Source organism: Acomys minous (assembly GCF_964271855.1).
Source record: "Acomys minous genome assembly, chromosome: 2".
Classification (NCBI taxonomy): Eukaryota; Metazoa; Chordata; class Mammalia; order Rodentia; family Muridae; genus Acomys; species Acomys minous.
In genome coordinates, this window is record NC_140484.1 from 14783487 (window position 1) to 14803458 (window position 19972).

The following is a 19972-nucleotide window of genomic DNA, read 5'->3' on the forward strand; positions in this document are numbered from 1 at the left end:
TTTAATGCACATAAACCTGTTTAGGAAACCTTTTCTTCCTTTTTTAAAGACTTATTTATTATTATATAGTCAGTGTTCTGCTTGCGTGTACACTTGCACACCAGAAGAGGGCACCGGATCTAATTATAGACGGTTGAGTGACCATATGGTTGCTGGGAACTGAACTCAGGACCTTTGGAAGAGCAGACAGTGCTCTTAACCTCTGTAGCCCGCCCTCCACCCCCTTTTAATTTCAAATTACTTTTATTTTTTATGTGCGTTGGTGTTTTGCCTGCGTGCATGTCTGTGTGAGGGTGTTGGATCCCCTGGAACTGGAATTACAAACTATGAGCCTTGAACCCAGGTTCTCTGGAAGAACAGTTAGTGCTCTTAACCAGCTTGGAAACCTTTATTTTTAACAAGTGTAAATTTCTCACAGGCTCTTTGCTATTTAAATTACTTCTGCCAGGCTTGGTGGCAAATGCCTTTAAACCCAGGGTTGGGAGGAGTAAGGGGCCAGGCAAAGGCAGGTAGATCTCTGAGTTAGAAGCCACCCTGGTCTACACCCTGTCTTGAAAACAAAAACAAAAACAAAAGAGTGAAAGAGATCGGCTCTCCCTGAGTATGAAACACTAAAATCAGGCAGTGATGGCAACGCCTTTAATCCCAGTACTTGGGAGCAGAGGCAGGTGGATCTGACTTCTAGGGCAGCCAGGGCTACACAGAGAAACCTTGGTTTAAAAAGAAACAAAAGAAAAACAACCAAAAACTTTTACCTCCATCCCACAAGTCTATGAAAAGTATCTCCAGCCAGGTTACAGGCCAGGCACCTCACCTGTAGAGGAGGCAGAACTTGGGTTTCAGTTCAGCCCCAACTTTACAAAATTTAAGAGACAAGCCAGGCACGGTGGTGCATGCCTTTAATCCCAGCACTCAGGAGGCAGAGGCAGGGTTAGGCTGTGAGGCCTGGTCTACAGAGCGAGTCCAGGACAGCCAAGGCTGCACAGAGAAACCCTGTCTCGAAAAACCAACCAACCAACCAGATCCTCAACACTGCTTGCATGGTAGCCCCAAGGCTGGTGCGGTAGAGAGGACACTGGGGCTCCCTGGCTAGACTCCAGATAGTGAATTAGAGACATGGACTGTTCTTCCAAAGGCTCCAAGGGATCCAAGACTCTTCTGGCCTCTGGAGCACCCACAGGCACATATAAATCTCAAAACACAGACACATTCATATAATTAAAAGTAAAAAAATTTTTGAGATAGTCTCAAAACAAAAATCTTGAAATGGGTTTGGTGGCACACACCTTTAATTCCAGCACTCTGGAGGCAGAGGCAGGAGGATCTCAGACTTCCAGGACAGCCAGGGTTAAACAGAGAAACCCTGGGGTGGGTGGGTGACGGGATTGGTGACACCATGCCTGCCTCACTCATCTTCAGTCTTAGCAGAAGCCGATCAGTGTAATGAGCTCAAGGCCAGCAGGGCCCACATACCAAGTCCCAGCACAGCTAGAGTGCAAGAACTGGTCACAGGGTGGCAGCATAAACTTTAATCCCCAGCACACACTTTTATTTATTTAATTAATTTATTTATTGGGTTTTTGAGACAGGGTTTCTCTGTGTAGCCTTGGCTGTCCTAGACACTTTGTAGACCAGGCTGGCCTCAAATTCAGAGCAATCTGCTTGCCTCTGCCTCCAAAATGCTGCCACCACGCCCAGCCCCAGCACACACCTTTAATCCCAGCACTGGAGAGGCAGAGGATCTCTTGAGCTCAAGGCCACTCTGGCCTAGAGAGTCAGTTCTAGGACAGCCAAGGATACACAGGGAAACCTTGCCTCAAGCAAACAAAAACAAAGCAAAAAACAGGACAATTGACAGGAATCTCTGGTTTACACCTCCACACACAACTCAAAAAAAGGAAAAAGGGCCAGGCAGTGGTGTCACACGCCTTTAATCCCGGCATTTGGGAGGCAGAGGCAGGTGGCTCTCTGTGAGTTAAAGGCGAGCCTGGAATACAGAGCAAGTTCCAGAACAGCCAAGGATACAGAGAAACCTTGTCTAGAAAAACCAAAAAACAAACAAATAAAGTGTGCCCCCCACTTTGACTTATTTTACATGAGCAGCCAAATTAAAGCCAATGTGATTTTACACCTCCCCAGCAGAGGGGTCCTGGGACCTCAGTTAAGGTAAGCGCGGCCCTAATGTGTCCACAGATACTAGATACTGTGTGCACTTGACACCAATACATAGAAAGAAGCACAAAGCAAGGAGTTCTAAGTTCGTGTTTATTAGACGGTCCCCTCAGACCCAGCGTACATACAAATGCATGTTAACTTATTCAATACCTGTTATTAAAAAAAACAAATACCACCTAAAAATCCAGATTTAACACATTTTTATTTAACTTTTTTCCATTTCCTTATAAAACAGTCATTTCCACACTAGCAGCTCTCTCCCCTGGAGTGGGGGAGGGGATGAGAAGAGGTTGGGCACCTCTAGAACAAATGGGAGGGGAGGAGCGCCCAGGGTTACCTCCTCAGGTTCTTCTGGGCCTGTTTCAACAATGTATCAAAGTCAAGAGAGTCGAATTTGCTCTTTACAGGGGCAGGGTCGAAGTCTTCCCGGTTGGAGTCTACAGAAACAGAGAGGGGCAAGCATTTAGTCTTAAACTGTACTTCTCGAGCCCAGGGAGCCAGCCCATGCAAGCATGGATGGAGCAAGCCTGCGCTGCTTGTGAAGAGCTGTGGGAGCGCCTCCCCGCTAGGTTCTTCCTGCGTCAGAGGCTAGCTTTCCTTCCCATCACCCTCCATCACTCACCGAGGTCAGAGTAACTCCTCTTGCAGAACTGCCTGCGGCCCCCGAAGCAGAGGTCAAAGGGCTGCTCGTCCGCCTGCCGCAGCTTGTGGCCACTCTCAATGGCTGCAAACGCCTCTTCAGCATAGCGGTAAGTGACGAAACCATAGTTGTCACTAGTGGGGAGAATGAGCCATTTGGGCAGAGGCCATGGAGTAGATTCAGCACCCCAGGATACAGAGGTGCACCTTTTCATTTCCCCTATGGCCAGCCCTCTGATTATAAAAACGAAGGTGACCCCACTCAGCCTAGCACAACAGAACACAGGTATAAGAATTTAACAGAGGGGCTGGAGAGATGGCTCTTCCAGAGGTCCTGAGTTCAATTCCCAGCAGATGTTAATGCAGATAGTGCACTCTTATACATTACATTAAATAAATAAATAAATAAGACCAGGCATGGTGGTGCACACCTTTAATCCCAGCACTTGGGAGGCAGAGGCAGGTGGATAGATGTGAGTTTGAGGCCAGCCTGGTCTACAAACCCAGTTCAGGACAGCTAGGGCTACACAGAGAAATCCTGCCTTGAAAAACCAATAAATAAATAAATCTTAAAATAAAATAAAATAAAAGAATTTAACAGAACCAGGTGTGATGGCGCACACTTTTAATCCCAGACTCAGGCAGAGGCAGGTGGATCTCTGTGAGTTTGAGGCCAGTCTGGTCTACAGAGAGTTCCAGGACAGCCAAGGCTACACAGATGTTTCAAAAATAAAAACAAAAAAAGAACTTAACAAAAGAACATCCAAACTTTAAGACTTACCCTTGCAATTGGGCTGTGGTGGCGCACACCTTTAACTCCAGCACTTGGGAGGCAGAGGCAGATCCCTGAGCCTGCTCTACAGAGTAAGTTCCATACAGCTAGGGCTACAAGAAAGCCTATCTCAAGAAACAAAGAAAACCTTACCCTTGGACACGAAAATGAATGGTGCACTCCTCAATCTCTCCAAAAACAGAGAACCTCTGTTTCAGCTCTGACCGAGTCATCCGGCCAGGAATCTTCCCAATGAAGACTACCCTTCTTTCTTCCTATGTGGAGAAAGGAAACGTGCCGCTATGAACCAGAGCTGCGACTCTTGATGATTCTGAGCTCAGGGCACAGGGTAAGGCCCTCCTCACCCCCAGGAGCTGCCTTCCTACTCACTATTGCACGCTCCTTCTGCAGCACTCTCTGCCTTTGGTAATGGTCATTTGAACGGTAAGAGCTGTACCTGACAAGAGAGGCACCATCAGCCACAGACACAAGGCAAGACTCAGACATCGAAGGCACCTGCCCTGCTTCCTAGATGCTCTCAAACAAGCTCAAGCTCACCGGTGCCTCCGGTCACTTCTGTGAGGGGACAGGGAGGGAGATCGGCTTCTGGAACTGGAGGATGAGGATGAGGAAGAGGAAGAAGAGGATGAACACCTTCTGGACCGTCCAGAGGAACTGCAGCTGGACCTGGAATAAATGCAGAGGGATGACAGGAATGGTGCAGTATGTTCCACGACCTCAGCCAGGCTGACCTGCCTCCATGTCAGGAAGCTCCAGACCAAACAGAGCAGAAGAACTTGAGGTTTCCTTCACAGACAGCAAAGGGGAGACCCTTCACAACATTTTAGAACATCAAGCAGCACTACAGATTTACATGACTCTTTTATTACCCTTTCTTTGAGATGGGGTCTCAGGGTTAGGGTTAGGGTTTTTCGAGACAAAGTTTCTCTGTGTAGCCTTGGCTGTTCTGGGCTTGCTTTGTAGAGCAGGCTGGCCTCGAACTCACAGCGATCTACCTGCCTCTGCCAGGATTAAAGGCATGTGGCACCACCGCCTGGCCCAAGCCACACTTGAATGTGTACTTCTCCTGTCTCTGCTTTGCCAGGCCTGGGATTCTGCTGCCATGCCCGGCATGCACAGCTCTTTCCCCTGGTATTGAGGATTATACCCAGGCCTTCCACATACTCAACACAGCTCTGTAACTACTGAGCTTTAATTACAGCATGTTTTCCACCAACAAATCAGAAACAGAAAGGAAATTCAGGGAGAGCAAGGAGATGGGGGGGGCTAGCTCACACTACCTTTGGCAACTACTCTATCCACAGTGCTGGAGTGGGTACCAGAGTCTGGCCTCTACCTATCCTACCGTATCTAAAAGAAATACTGTCACTGAGCTGGAGAGATGACTCAGAGGTTAAGAGCGCTGGCTGAGTTTAATTCCCAGCAACCACATGGCGGCTCACAACTATCTATAATGAGATCTTCTGCTGTGCAGGTGTACATGTAGGCAAACTGTATACATAACAAATAAATAAATCTTTTAAAAAAAACTGTCACCAAGATGAGAGCCATTTCTGAAGATAGGCTTCAGTGCTGAAACACTTCATTTATTTTTGAGACAGTGTTTCATGTATCCCAGACTTTCCCCCAAATCTTTATGTAGCTCAGGTGAATTTAGCTTGTTATCCTTTGGCCTCCACATCCTCAGTATTGTAGACATGCAACACAAGTCTAGTTTACATGGTGCTGGGACTCAAATCCGGGGCTTCATGCCTGCTACCAGGCACTCAACTGAGCTACTGCCCCAGCACCACCCCATAGGAAATCTTTTCCTTTTTCTACATTTATTTGTCGTGTGTGTGTGTGTGTGTGTGTGTGTGTGTGTGTGTGTGTGTGTGTATACACTACAACATGCATAGATGTCAGGACAGTTTTTCAAGAATTGTTTCTCCATTGGCATGGTTCGTGCCAAATTCCGAAGCAACCTTCCTGCGAAGGCCATTGACACAGAATCCGTCAATGTGTGATGCTATACCCTTCCTGGATTTAAATTAATTAAAATAATAAATATATAATAATAAAGTTATTATTGGAATAATAATAAAAGTGGATTTGTGCTCTTGTTTAAAAAAAAGAATTGTTTCTCCCCAGGCGTGGTGGTGCACGCCTTTAATACCAACACATGGGAGGCAGAGGCAGGTGGAGCACTGAGTTTGAGGACAGCCTGGTCAACAAAGTTAGTCCAGGACAGCAGAGGCTACACAGAGAAACCCTGCCTCGGAAAAACAAACAAACAAACAAACAAACAAGCAAGCAAAGAAAAGAATTGTTTCTCATTCCACCATGTGGCCCAGGATCACACTCAGGTCACCCAGCTTAGTAGCACGCGGTGTTACCTACCTACTGAGCCATCTCACCAGCACTAAGGGTAACCCACTACCCTGTACTGATACCAAGAAAATTCCATGTCTAAGCACTGATGATAGTAACATGAAATAATCACAGCCAAGAGCGAACTCTAACAAGTCTACCCAAGGCACATCTCAAGGAAGCAGGAAAACTACAGGAATATCCCAGACTCCAACATAGGATAATCCCACAGCTTGCCTCAAGAATCCACAAAAAGGAAGACAAAAGCCAAAGACAGAAACCTTCAGCCATAGTGACCAAAAGGACATGAGTTAAGCCATAACCTTTTCAAAGTAAAGCACCAAAGAGAGTTCATGAGCCTCTGAAGTGGAAAGACTCTAACAGGCCATCAAAGCTCACCTTCGCCACCTCTTGTGTGGGGGGGAGAGGGACCTGGACCGGGACCGGGATGAGGAAGACACCGATGAGGATGAGGATGCTTCACTGGTCCGGTTGGACCCAGAGCTGACAGACCGGCTGCTGCGGCCACGGCGGCCCGGCCAGGCCCGACTTGGGGGGCTGACCGATCTGCAGGCTTTCCGGTAGCAGCGCATTGCCCTCTGCTTGCCTGGGGGCTCAGAGGGAGTCCTAGTGCTCATGTCACTCCGGCAGGGTGAGGCCTCAGGAGACAGCAAGGTGGATGGGGCAAGACAGGGTGCTGAAGGATCTGCCTGCTCATTGCTAGTCCTGTCATCAAGTGGCTCCTGGAAAGTAGTTGTGCATGAAAGTAGGGGAGCAGCTGGGCCCAATGACAAGACAGGTTTGATGGTGATGTCCTGATGGCGCTTGACATTCCATCGGGAGCCCACCTCTGGAATGACTAGGGCAGGCATCTTTTTGGGGGGTGTCCTGCTTCGGACACAATAGTCATGGTCCCCAGAGCCCACGTGGACTGGACTAGGGCCATGGACCCCTTCTTGGAGGCAGGCTGCAGCTGGATGTCTGGCCTCTGTAACTCCTTCAGGCTTCAGAGTTCCCTCCTGGGCAGTAGATTTAGGAGATTTGGCTTTGGCCAACAGTGAGACAGCAGCCAGGGGTTTCCATAATTGGTGGGGAGGGGTGGCTGGAGGGGTGAGCCCTGTGGGGGGAGGGAGGATGGAGATAGCAGGGTGAGATCCAGTTCTCTACTCCAGATTCTCTGTATCTGGGCTCGAGAGCCCACTTCTCAGAGTACACTGAACATCGACACCAGCCCAACTGCGCCCACACTTTAACCACAAGAGATCCGTATCTACGGTCAGCCACCTGAACCTACCTAGTGACCAGGGTCCATCTAATTTACCCAATCGCTTTCATGCTTAACGCCGCCCCTCCACCTGGCATCACCTAATGTCTAGGTTCACCGTGCCTAGACTAGTACTACAGACTTCCCACTTCCATTCTGGATCCATTGCAGTTATCCAGATTCCTGCTAGACAAACCATCCAAAAACCAATGTGAAAATGCTTTTTCAACAATAAACAGACACGATGAAATTCAAGAGCTTAAATCCCCATAACTTGACCTCTTGTTTAATCACTCTAGCCTTAACTCTGGTTTTCCATCTATTCACTATCCTAATCAGCCTCTACCCTCTGGGTCAAACCAAACCACTCACAGAGCTGCAGAACCTCACAGCCAGCTGCTTCTGCTGCTCAGAGTGCTCCGTTCGTCCCCTAAATGCTACCATCTGACTGACAGCAGTGACTGTTGTCGAGCCTTAGCTTAGAGAGACGGCTCCATACAACCCTCCCCTTACTGCCCCCTCACGTCCTACTGAATACATCACCTCGGATAATCCACAGGCTTGTTTGTTTACACATCGCCCCTTGACCATGAACACAAAAAACGGAGATCAGATACTGTACCCCACTGCCTACACACACTTGATGTACAGCAGGTGCTGCATATGTGCTGTCCACACTAAGAGCCAGAGTTCAACCTGAACCCACCTGCCACGTTGGCCAGTTCTGGGGCTTGTAACCGGTCTAGGGGTCTCTTCTCCTGGGGAGTGTCAATGCTGCTGGCAGGGGGGAAAAGGGAAAGCCTGGTTCATTGCCTCAATATCTTATACATCTGCTTTCCTCAAAAAGCAATGAAAGCTGTATGTAGAAAGATAAACTGCATGCCTCCACTGCCCCCATGGTCTTCTAGCACAGAAGGGACTTAATGATCAAGCTGTCAATTGGGCCTGTTCCATTCTGCCAAATTTCAGGAGGCTGGCTGGCTAGGCCTTCGAAATGACCCTGCGCACCCCCACCCCACCCCCTCCTCCAATCAGGACCCTTGCCCACCAGGCTCAAATCTAACCGAAACCAGGGTCAAAACATGCTTAGCAGTTCAGGAATGTGAAAAAGAGGCCTCTCGTTAAAATGCTGGAAAGTAAAGGGGTGCAGGTGCCTATCTATGCCTTCCAAAGAGCTAGGGAAAGCCCCAGCTATTTTCCCCCTGCCTTAAGGGACCTCATCATCAGCACTGAACAAGCCTGAAGTCTAATAACAGAAGGGAAGAAATCCCGAAGAATAAGAGGCACCTCCAAGGCATTTGGAATTCCTGACAGTACATACCCTCCCCCACTCATCACCCAAGACAGGGTCTGACATTAACAGAGAAGGGGACAGGAAACTGGCGGTAAACACTAGAGTCGACGAACATCCCTGTCACAAAGGTGTCCAGTTGGAAGTCCTGGAGTGCTGGCCGGCTGCTGACCAACAGCTGTAGGGTAACTCGTTCACATCTCCATACTTACCCTGAGTTTCCTACAGCCAAGCTGTCAGCAGGAGCCGCGAGAGGACACTCCTTTTTGGCTGTAAAGAAACCATATTAGTTAAAAGCCCAACCAGTTGTTCCAAACTGAGGTGGCATAGAAGTGCATCCTGACACCCAGGAAAAGAATGAGCCAGCTTTGCCTACATACCCCCATTGAGCTCCTAGAGTCTCGAGGTCCAACATGGTCTGCCTAACTAATTTCCAAGCCATAAATTGAAACAGGGTCACTAGTCCAGCAGGCCTGAAACTTACCATTAAAACCAGGCTGGCCTTGAGCTCAGAAATCTACTTCTCAGTGCTGGGCTTAAACACCACACTTGACCTCAGACTTGTCCTGCAATGAATCCAGGTCCCTGGCGCAGGCTGAGCACAGTTCTCCCGTGAAAGCACATCTCTAAGACAGAGCCTTCCTGCCTCACTGTTTATACTCTACCATGGACTACAAACACCTGCTACCAACTCCAGTGTCACCTGTGCAGGTTCTCTGCCCCAGCTATACCACAGGAACCGCCACAGCACCTAGCACTGGGCCTTGTCAGGAGCCAAGTCAGGCTCCGCACTGTCTTCCAAAAGAATTTTCTGTTGATTTTGAGACAGGATTTCTGTGTCGCCCTGGCTGTCCTGGAACTCGCTCTGTAGACCAGGCTGGCCTCAAACTCAAGAGTTCCAGATGCCTCTGCCTCGTTAGTGCTGGGACTAAAGGCGTGTGCCACCACTGCCCAGCTCCAAATGCATCTACCTTGTAGGAATAACCCAACACCTTTCTTTCTGCCTTATATACGACATAGAGAGTATGAAACCTGCCTCTCAAAGCTCAGCTCAAGAGTTGCTTCCCTGGAGAGGACGTCCCCATCCAACCCCACCTCCTGTGTCCTCCCCTGATTTACTCGCTTAATTACTTAGGCTACACCATCATCACCCTGGCTTAGACTTCTCTCCCAGGTGAAATGCTGTCTCTTCTTCTGGTAGTTGGGGCTGCCCTCTACCCTTTCTTTACCCCAGTTGAAGCTACTGCAAGGCTAAACCCAAAGGATGCGTAAACAAAAGCAAGAGTTGAACAAAACTACCTAGGTTTCCTCACCTTCTGATTTCTCAAACTGCTCCAACAGACTAGACAGGTCTGATGCTTCAATTCCTGTGAAGGGAAAGAACACAGACTAAAGTCGCCCCCATCCCCTTTACATGCCTCCCTGCCCACCAAAATGAGTGGACCAAGGGAGCAGCACACAGCAAGGACTCCAATCCCTATCTCAAGACCGCTCCAAAGAAATCCAACAAAGCGCAGCCTTGTGCATGTATGTATTCCTTCTGCCCTGTGGGCAAGGCTTCCAGCCAACCCCTACACCTTTCTTGTACGGACTGCATCGCCACTTACCAATCTCACTGATGAATGCCTGGACCACGTCCTCAGGACCCTGAGTACATGGCGGGGGCAGGAAGGAGAGCTTCCTCAGACGGGCTGGATGGGCTGCAGGCAGCTTTGCCACAGTGCTCTGCCTTGCTATGGGAACGGCCTTGTTGGCCGTGGGGAGGGGCTTCTCCCTTGGTCTGCTCTCCTGGGCCTCAGGCTTTAGCCTCTCTGGTGCAGACTCCCCAGTAGCTACGCACTCAGCAGACAGACTTGGTGGAGTCTTCATCTGGGGACTTTGTACCAGGGTGGACACTTTGTGTTTCGGTTGGGGAGATACAGGCACTGGCTGGACCTCCGGCTTTGTAGGCTCTACTGGTGGAGCTAAGGGGCTGGCTGGCCCAGAACTCAAGGAAGGAGACACTGGCACAGGAAGCACATCTTCAGGAGACCCAGCTGGATTACTACCGGGCTCCATATTGGATGGGGGAATAACTCTTCCAGTAGAGGCAGAAGACAATGGAGGTGGAGAAACAGTAGACCAGAACGGAGGCTGTTGCGGCCCTGGACCCCACCCTAGGGGCCCATAGGCACAGCTGGAGCTGTAAGGTGAAACTGGTGCAGGGGCGGGTACCCAAGGCACATTGCAAGTTGGGGGTACAGCATAGGTACCAGGAGTACCAGACACCATGGGCATCGTTGGTGGTGGGGGCAGACAAGAATAGCCAGATGGGGACACAGAGGGATAACAAGGCCAGGGTGGCACAGGGGTGTAGTGAGTATAGGGTTCAGGTGGAATTTGTCTCACTGACACTGGAAGTCCAGCAGGTTGCAAGGGAGGTGGGGGCAGACTGGGGACTCCATGGCCACTTGAAGGAAGAGAAAGCAGAGGAGGTATGCCTGGAGGAAAAGGCAAAGGAGTGGGCACTGTGGGAGGGATGGGCCCAGCAGCAGATACAGACTGCAGGGTGGGAGGGGGTGGTCTAGCTGGAAGTGGCATCTCATGAGACGGCAACTGTTCAGAGTGAGTGGAAACTGTAAGTTTGCTTACAGACGGCTCAGGGCTAGGGGAAGCAGGGCTGGAACCCACAGACACAGAACAAGTCTCTGGCGTAACTACAGAGTTTCTCTGTGGAGCTGTCTTCTTGGCTGGTGCTGGCAGAACAAGACAAGGAATATCTGCCAGCCCTTTGGGGGTCTCTGGGAGACTAGGCCACTTGCTGGCTGGGGGCTGAGAATTCCTGTCTTCTGCCTCTGCTTGCCGTTGCTGCCTTCGCTGACGGTACTCAGACAGGCTGAGAGGCCGAGGTCTGGCTTCCTGGGTTGTAGAACCTACAGCATCCTTGACTCCAGTAGTGATGCCTTTCAGACGGTCTGAGGACTCCAGGGGCGGGCGGCTCCTCTGAGCTGCTGCTGCTGCTGCTGCTGCACGTCTGGGGTCAGTGGGTCTGGTCTTAACTAGCACAGGATCAACTGGAGCCTGGTCATTTGGGACAGGGTCAGCTGGTGCTGTGTTAGCTGGAAGAGCATTAGTTGGAGACAAGTTACCTGAAATGGGACTAGCCACTACAGGTTCAATTCCTGTCCCATCAGTCAGGACTGGGCCAGTTAACACTGGGCCTACTGGTAGAGGACCAGCCAGCTCTGCTCTAGGGGAAACCTGGTCAACAGGTTTAGCATCAGCTACAGCACGGCCCTGAGTGGAGCCAGTTTCAACAGAGTCAAGCGGCATAGCGGCAGCCTGGGCAGAGTGGTTTAACGGCAGCTCGGCTCGGCCTGTCTCCACCAGCGTAGGACCGAGATCTAGAGCATCCTCTTCAGTAGGACTGCCATCTAGTCCTGCACTTCTCTCCAAGTCCTCCGACCCAGTCTTCTCCAAGGCAGCGGCCCATGCCCGAGCCCAAGCACGTGGCTTCCCCCTGCTCTGAGGAGCCCCAGTGTTTCTCCGAAGTTCTTCCTGAGGCTGTTTCTGTACGTTGCCTGCCTGAGAGCTCCCCTCTGTGGTCACAGTAGACTGTCCACGAGAAGATGACCTCAGCTTCCTGGTGTAGCCTTCCAAAGAGGCTGCTGGCTGCTCCTTGTTCTTTTTCTTCCTGCCCTTTCTGGGAACTCTCTGAGAACCCTGAACTGCACTGGCCAGTGGGTTCTGAGGCTCCTTCGGTGCCAATGACTCTACGATTTCCTTGGGCTCCAATAAACAGGCAGAGGTCAGAGATAACTCTTGATCAGGGCAAGGGGCAACCTCAGGCACAGCAGCTTCTGTCCCGGACTCCACGGTGGGCATGAGTAGCTGCAAGGCAGGACTGGGCCCTCCTGACTCGTCCAGGAGCATAGACTGCGACCCAGAAGGAATCTGCCGCACCACAACTGGGATCTCCAGGTCATCGCCAGCTGTGGCTGCCTGGCCCACAATCTCCAGCACCACACAACCCTCAGGCAGCGTCAAATCTTCAGCCTGTTCCTGAAGCTCACCCTCAAGCGATGCCAAGTGGGTGAGGCTGGGCAAGCAGTATGGATGCATGGCCCGTACTAGTTCACTCAATGAGGAGATGCTCTCATCACCAGACGCTGGCATTGTCATCTTTGCTGCTGTTGACCTGTCTTCTTCCTCAGGGCATGCCAGGTGCATGGGGAAGTCCAAGCTGTTCACTGAGTTGTCGAGTTCCCCAGCAGGTATCGGACCACTGAAGCTGGCGACCTCTTCCTCCTCCTCTCCATCACTGCGCTGTTGGGGAGGAGGGGACTGACCCCATCGAGGTCTTGCTCTTGAGAGTCTCCAGCTAGGCAGCTTAGGGGAAGAAGTCTCCAAGAAAGGAGGTGGAGACAAGTCCCAAGGAGAATCTGCAAGGGACATCTCAACCTGCAGGAGAGAAGAGCAAACTCAGGAGAGATTCCTCAAGTGCTTTCCAAACCAACCCTAGCTATCTGTCTTCCCCATCTGCAAGCTCCAGAGGGTCCCCACATCAGGCTTACCCTACTACTGCCTGTGCTGGGCCCCAAAGGGTCGATTGGGGTGATGAGGTCACGTTCTGGGGGTGTCCGAGAGAGACTGAGTAGCTTGTGCAACTATGAGGAAGAGAGACCCCAAATCAGTCTGTGCAGATCTGTATGACCAGGCTCACAGATATGGTTGTAACCTTGGGCCCTCTGCCCCTCTCCCATCCCATACTCACAGAGGAGCTCTCCCGAGGAGAGGCAAGTAGCTCTGAATCGGGAATGCTGTCAAACGGAGACAGGTTCTCAGAATCTGCATTGTCCAAGATCTCCGTCAGAGCGGTGAGCAGCGACATTTCATTCTGGTCCTCCAGAGATAACCTGCTCTGCTCCAGAAAGACAAGAGGCCCCCACAAGATCTCTAATAACCTTTTAGGCCACGAAAAAAACTAAGTGCCAAGAGAACTCATCTCCCAGACTCACTCAACTTAATCTGACAGCAGGAAGGACCTGGATGAGAGCAAGCATGGGCGCCAGTCTTTACTACTGACCAACTCGGGCGCTAGCAAGGACCTGTTAGATTGAGTTGGAAGCCTGGGCTTCACACTTGTACATTCAAATGAGGTGGACGATGCTCCAGAAACCATCTTGCACTAGACTCAAAAGCAGTGACAGAAGCTCCTAGACATGTAACGTAGGTCAGAGACCCTGAAAGGAGAGTAAGCTCTGGACCATAGTCCAAGATGAAGGTATCCTTCATGAGCCATACTCTGACAATCTGCAGTCTAACTCCACCACCACACAAAACACAGCTTTCAAGGATGTAGGTTGACCATCCAAGAGGCCAAGGACCCGAGATAACAAAGCCCTATCTAAAACAACTCCAAAGATTCAAGACAGAAGACACCATGCGAAGTGGATCCTGCGTGAAGAACTCCAAGCCCTGCCCCAGCTCACCTCTCCAAGACTCCCAAAATCCTCAATAAGGGATATGAGGGAGGCATCCATGTAGCTCTGCATGGTCTCCAATAGTGTCTCATCTTGTAGCATCAGCTCCTCCATTTCCAGGTCTTTCTCCCTCAGAGATGGGCCCAGCCGAGAAAGGTTTGCAAAGCTAGAGTCTTCCCCCTCCTCACGGACCTAAGGCAAAAAAAAAGGTGAGTCAGAAAGACCCAAGTCTTCTGGAGGGCAACTAACTGATAACTCCATTAAAACCAGGTATCTAGCCGGGTGTGGTGGTGCACGACTTTAATCCCAGCACTAGGGAGGCAGAGGCAGGCAGCTCTGCCAATTCAAGGCCAGCCTGGGCTAGGACAGCCAAGGCTATACAGAGAAACCCTGTCTTGGAAAACCAAAAGGAAAAAACAGAAGTCATCTGCTGCTGGGCGGTGGTGACACACACCTTTAATTCCAACACTGGGAAGGCAGAGACAGGCAGATCTCTGAGCTCAAGGCTAGAGTGGTCTACAGAGTGAATTCCAGCACAGCCAGGACTAAACAGAGAACCCTGTTTCAAAATAAATGAACAGATAGACAGACAGACAGACAGATATAAGTAGCAGTGGTCATCATCACTCTCAGTAGAAAAGTACCAGATGGAGGGGCATATCAAAGAAAATGGTCAACCAGGAGACAGGTAAGCTCCAAACACATGACAAACAATGAGCCACCCTAGGCCTCTGCTTTGTACAGAGCTCCAATCCTCCCTTCTTTCAAGGTCTTGGGCTTCCCTAGCCCAAGCTGGTATCCAATTGCTACAGCTCCAACATCCTTCTCAACCTTTTAATTTCCTGACCATCACAGCCTGCCTACCCTGTCAATCACAGAACATAACCCTGGGCCACAGCAATGGCTCAGCTTCTCAGTTCAGTCCTCTGAACTCACAAGGCAGAGCGGACTGATTCCTTCCAGTTGTACTCTGTCCACACACCCAGTGGTACACAAGGGCCCCTAGCCACCACCACACCCACTGTAATGCCTTAAACCTTTAATGCAAACAAAAGTGGCGATACAAGCTTTTAATCCCAGCACTTGGTTAAGGCATATGCCAGGCCAGTCAGAACTATATACATATCTTCTATACAACCAATATTCACACTCCCCTTTCTACTTTGGTGCTGGAGACTAAACCCACTCTAAGATGCTATAACTGAGCCCCACCTCTAGGCTCACTGGGGAGCTACAACATGTCAATGGTAGTTTAAAGGAAGTCTCTTAAAGAGAAAGCTTGATTCCACAGGCAGAGGCCCCGCCTCCCACCCCTGTGTAAACTAGCAGTATCTTCAGCTTTGTCATGAAGCAGGACCCGCCCAGACCTGTCAAGTGTCATAGGCAGGGCATGGGCAAGGCCCAAAATGGAACTGGTGAGGCCAGAGCCCCAGCTATGCACATCTGCTCTTGGAAGCGTGGTGTAAAAGCCTGAGAGGGGAGACAAACAAACAAGCAAACAAACCAGACTGCCTTTGGCAGCAAAGCGGACGAAATGGAGCACTTGGACTCCTCCAGAAGAAAGAGCAACAGGTATGACCATATCCCTCCACACACCTGCTCCTTTTAAGAGCTGGAGCTGCAGAGCCCAAAGAGAGGAAAGGCTGGCTTAGGGACACTTTAGGGAGTCTAGGCCCAGAGACAGAAGTGAAAAGGCAGCAGGTTTAAGGACTAACCCCTCCCGTCCAGGTCTTCCCGATCCTGTAATTACAACTAGAAGCTGCATAGTGCCGGCTCAGCAAGCAAGTAGCCTGCATCTCTAATCGCCCCACCTCCTCTTTCTACAGCCCAGCCACCAGGCTAGACCGGTCCAGCTCTATAAAGCTCCTCTCTACAGGTGCTGGAGGCCGAGACGAGAGACATACGGCTCCCTTTACATGACCTGCCCCATACACTTCGACGTCCCCAGGTAGAACAGATAGCTCCCACAGCCTCAAGATCACCCAAAGGCCAAGTGAGCTCGCCGCCACCACCACTTTAAACTCCAACAACCACGCCAATTCTGCTCATCCACAATTCAAAGCCCACTTTGAGTTTTTCGAAACAGTCTCATGTAGCCCAGGTTGGTCTTGCACTTGCTATATAACCAAAGCTATCCTTAAACTCTCGATTCTCCTATCTCAAAGCCTAGAAACTTTTTTATGTTTCTAGACATTTTAAAATATATAACTAGTTGAAGCCGGGCGTGGTGGCGCACGCCTTTAGTCCCAGCACTAGGGAGGCAGAGGCAGGTGGATCACTGTGAGTTCGAGGCCAGCCTGGTCTACAAAGTGAGTCCAGGACAGCCAAGGCTACACAGAGAGACCCTGTCTCGGAAAAAAAAAAAAAAATATATATATATATATATACATATATATATCTAGTTGAGCCAGGAGGAACAAGAGGAAAACAGGTAACTAGTCACTCCCTAGGACCATCATAAATCCCTTCAAGAGGCACAGTGGTGCTGTCCGCACTCGGGAGGCAGAGGCAGGCAGAGCTCTGTGAGGCCAGCCTGGTACACAGAGTGATTTCCATAAAAGCCACTACTACACAGAGAACCAAAAAATAAAACAAAATTTTAAAATCCCTTCAACGGAATCCTAGCACTGGCCTCTTTGTAATGCCTTCTGTTCTGGTCTTCCAGCCTCCGCTCTGCTTGTCCTCCGCCATCCCACCCTTTTGCTAGGCTGGCCTCTCTTCCCAGAAGCCTTGCCTTTGTTCTTCACTCTCCCCCTCTAATAAAAGTCTTTCACACAGTTCAGTCTTGGAGGTCTCGATTTAAAATGTCTCTCCCTCACAGACTCTTCCAAGTTACATTACTGATGACTACACAATCCCAAATAGCCTGCACTTTTCTTCTGTCTCACCCACCATTATTAACTGTCTCTCCCTAAGAGACAACAGGAATCACATTTGCAACACATCTGTACTTAAATATATGACACCTTGGTAAGTACTGGGTTGACTGACCATGTGACTTGTATAAGAGCTGGATCTTGGATCCTACTGTCTCTCCCAGATGGTGAACGAACGTGAACAGCACTGGCCACAAAAGATGTGGAAGGTTGATGGAAAAGGGTGGTGGATCCCATGAGTCACGCCCCCAAAGTCACTCTCCGCCACCAGTTTTGCTGGACCTACTATTACTGGGAAGTCCCCAACGCAACTTTCACCTCCTGCGGGGGTTGCTGTCAAGGGCTCTGCTGAAACTGCATCAAGAACCCAACTAATTCCTCGATCACTTCTCTGTCAACACTTTTTTTGGAAGCCCAGAACTGAATAGTTGGATAAAACACTTTAAGGAGAACTAAAAGACACAAGCAGCACGCACACAATTTCAGCACAAAGAATTCTTCCTGGCCAATTAAATGTTCAACTAAGGGTGAATGGTTTTCAAACTACCTCCAACTTTTCATCTCCCCATCAAAAATCGCAGAAAGCCTCACAGACACAACTCAGACAGTTGTCTGTGAATTCAGAGCACGCCTTAACTATCTCCTCCCAAAGAAATGGTAGAGAAAAAGTGAGAGGAAAAAAAATTACACTAGTCCCAGGTAAAAATGACACTCCCATGACCCTTGAATTACATATGAGGGATTGTAGGCAACCATAACGCCACTATCTGTGACTCACAACCCACTCCAAGCCGGTCAGACAGAAGCCTCCACGAACTCATGTCTCCACAGCCCTTCAGCCTCTAACCCTCACTTCACAACCTGACTTTATGAGAACATCTGGAAAAGTCCACCATCTGCCGACAGACAGAAGGCGTTGTTTGGCGCGTTCAAGAGCGAAAAACTACTAAGGCTCTGGGCAAAGTTCTCTTCAGCAGCCCCTACCTACCTCCAGGCCGGAGGTCCCCAGCACAAGCCAGAGATGGCGGGAGCAGCTGGGACACACCCAGTTCCCGGCAGTGCGGCTCCAGCGCGGAGACTAGATGCCCGACAGCCTGGGACAGGAGCCACGTGGACATCCCTTCCCCGCCCCCACGTGGACCCGCGCCCCGCGCTCCCCCCGCCCCCGCCGGCAAGCCCTACCCACGTGGGCGCCCGGGCCGCCTAGGGGGAGGGGGAGACAGACAAGTTCTCCCGGGAAATCGTCCCCCCACGTGCTCCGAAAAAGGAACTACGGCGCCAAGCTGGAAGAGATCTCCTCGGCATTCTTAGAAAGAAGTCTTAGCCTTCAACTCTAACCCCGAGTCCCTGACGCCCCAGCTAGGGCCACGTTTCCGACGCCGGACACTGTCCCCCCGGCGTTCTCAGGAATCGCCGCAGGGTTCCTCCCTCTGCTGGCGTACCCCCAAACCAACAACTTAGGTCCTCTCAGCCCTACCCAGCTCCCGCAGCATCGGCACGCAAGCGCTTCCTCCCTTTCCTGTGGCGTCCACGTGTCACCGCCCGGCACACGCCGCTTTGCAGCCAGCCGCGGGCCGCCGGCCACCCTCTCACCTGCTCCCCGGCGCTCTCGGCGCCCACGGCCCCATGCGGCGCTTGGCTCCGACTCGCCCAACCGCCGCCGCGAACTCCACCGCCAGGGTCAGGACCCGGACCCCCGGTCGGAGGCGGCGCGGCTCGGTCTCTCCGTCCCCGGCGCGCCGCCATCTTGGCCCCTGAACACCCAGAGCTGCTCTGATCGCCGGCGCCGCCTCGCCCAGTCGATTGTAGGCAGGGAACTACATTTCCCGAAGGACACTGCAAGACTACGAATCCCAGAAGGCCATGCAGCGAGCCACTTTTGCACCCTGGAAGAGGACGAGGACCCTGACCTCCCTCGAGGGATTCTGGGACTAGTAGTCTCTGAAGGAAGACTGGCTGATAGGGGCTGTGGACGAATTGTAGGGCTCAGTTTTGTGGTACTGTCGGAGACGACGTTACTGAGTATGCGGTAGTAAGGAAGAGAGTCACCATTTGCGTATCACTTTATTTTTGTCAATTTGTCCAAATGTTAGACCTTTTTCTTTGTTTGACGTTCTACCTGCTGCATTTTCCTTTCACCTTGCTTCAAGTCGGCCGCTGTTTTGAAACAGCACCCCCAAGTGGACACTTGCAGTCTAGACACTAACCCTTACCTAATCTTATACTGCGGCACTAGTGCAATTTTTTCTCTTAAAATACCGCATTTCCCACTCTTTCTCTACAGTTACTCAAAAACCTACGTTGGTCTCTCTACCAAGCTTCATTCTACTGCTCCAGAAATCCGTGTCATCCTCCAAAGACATGTGTTCTCTTTGCCTTTGTTCCTCTGCATGGAATTCTAACCTCAAAATACGAACCTTATCTCCCGCCAGCCACGATCCTTTTCTATGTTTTTACATGACATTGCTATCTTTACTGTTCATTCATTAGTCATATTTTCCCGCTTTTAAAAAAATATAAAATAAATAAAATAAAATAAAAATATTATGACAAAACCTTAGGTCATTTGAGGGGGCTGGAGAGAATGCTCAGGAATAAGGACCTGCTGCGGCTCTTCCAGAGGAGCTAGCATCCTTGTCAGGGAGCCCACAAACACCAAGAACTTCAGCTCCAGGGAATCTGATGCCCTCTTTAGACCAGAGTTGGGGGGGCAGGAGGGTCACTTGCATGCACACGGCATACACACACATAGGATTTGAGCGGTTTTGTTTGTTTGTTTGTTTTTGGATGGGGGGTTGTTTTGTTTTTGTTTTTTGAGACAGGGGTTTTCTTTGTAAAAGCTCGCTGTCCTGGACTCACTTTGTAGTCCAGGATGGCCTCGAACTCACAGCGATCTGCCTGCCTCTGCCTCCCTGAGTGCTAGGATTAAAGGTGTGCGCCACCACACCCAGATGCCTTGAACTATTATCATTCTTTTTTGTTTTGTTTTTTCATAACCTGGCTTCTCTGTATGTCCCTGGCTGTCCTTGAACTCACTCTGCAGACCAGGATGACCCTGAATTCACAGAGATTCACCTGCTTCTGCCTCCTGAGTGCTGAGATTAAAGGCGTGCACCACCACAC

At 50.5% G+C, this 19972-nt stretch overlaps 1 protein-coding gene across 5 annotated transcripts; it reads right to left on the reverse strand.

Annotated features, from left to right (window-relative positions):
• Positions 1–2358: 2358 nt before the first annotated feature.
• Positions 2359–19381, reverse strand: PPRC1 (PPARG related coactivator 1). 5 transcript variants are annotated; one of them, XM_084773433.1, is made up of 14 exons: positions 18443–19381; positions 13983–14165; positions 13265–13411; positions 13065–13157; positions 10119–12951; positions 9825–9878; positions 8724–8781; positions 7927–7994; positions 6356–7073; positions 4145–4273; positions 3977–4043; positions 3740–3861; positions 2798–2949; positions 2359–2612 (listed from the first exon to the last, which is right to left on the reverse strand). In XM_084773433.1, exons 1-14 carry the CDS (start codon positions 18593–18595, stop codon positions 2509–2511), a joined length of 4881 nt encoding a protein of 1626 aa, XP_084629559.1. In that variant the 5' UTR covers positions 18596–19381; the 3' UTR covers positions 2359–2508. The 5 variants fall into 5 exon arrangements, with proteins under 5 accessions (XP_084629559.1, XP_084629560.1, XP_084629558.1 ...); XM_084773434.1 differs by having other exon boundaries at positions 3977–4037; positions 7927–7997; XM_084773432.1 differs by having other exon boundaries at positions 7927–7997.
• Positions 19382–19972: the final 591 nt, after the last annotated feature.

Bases quoted from the DNA above. Each gene is read 5' to 3' on its own strand.
- PPRC1 (XM_084773432.1), bottom strand. From the start codon at position 18,595: ATGGCGGCGCGCCGGGGACGGAGAGACCGAGCCGCGCCGCCTCCGACC. The intron at 8,782-9,824 runs GTGAGGAAACCT...GTTTCTTTACAG, and splicing joins GCAGTTTGAGAAATCAGAAG to CCAAAAAGGAGTGTCCTCTC. The intron at 4,044-4,144 runs GTGAGCTTGAGC...CTCTCTTGTCAG, and splicing joins AGAAGTGACCGGAGGCACCG to GTACAGCTCTTACCGTTCAA.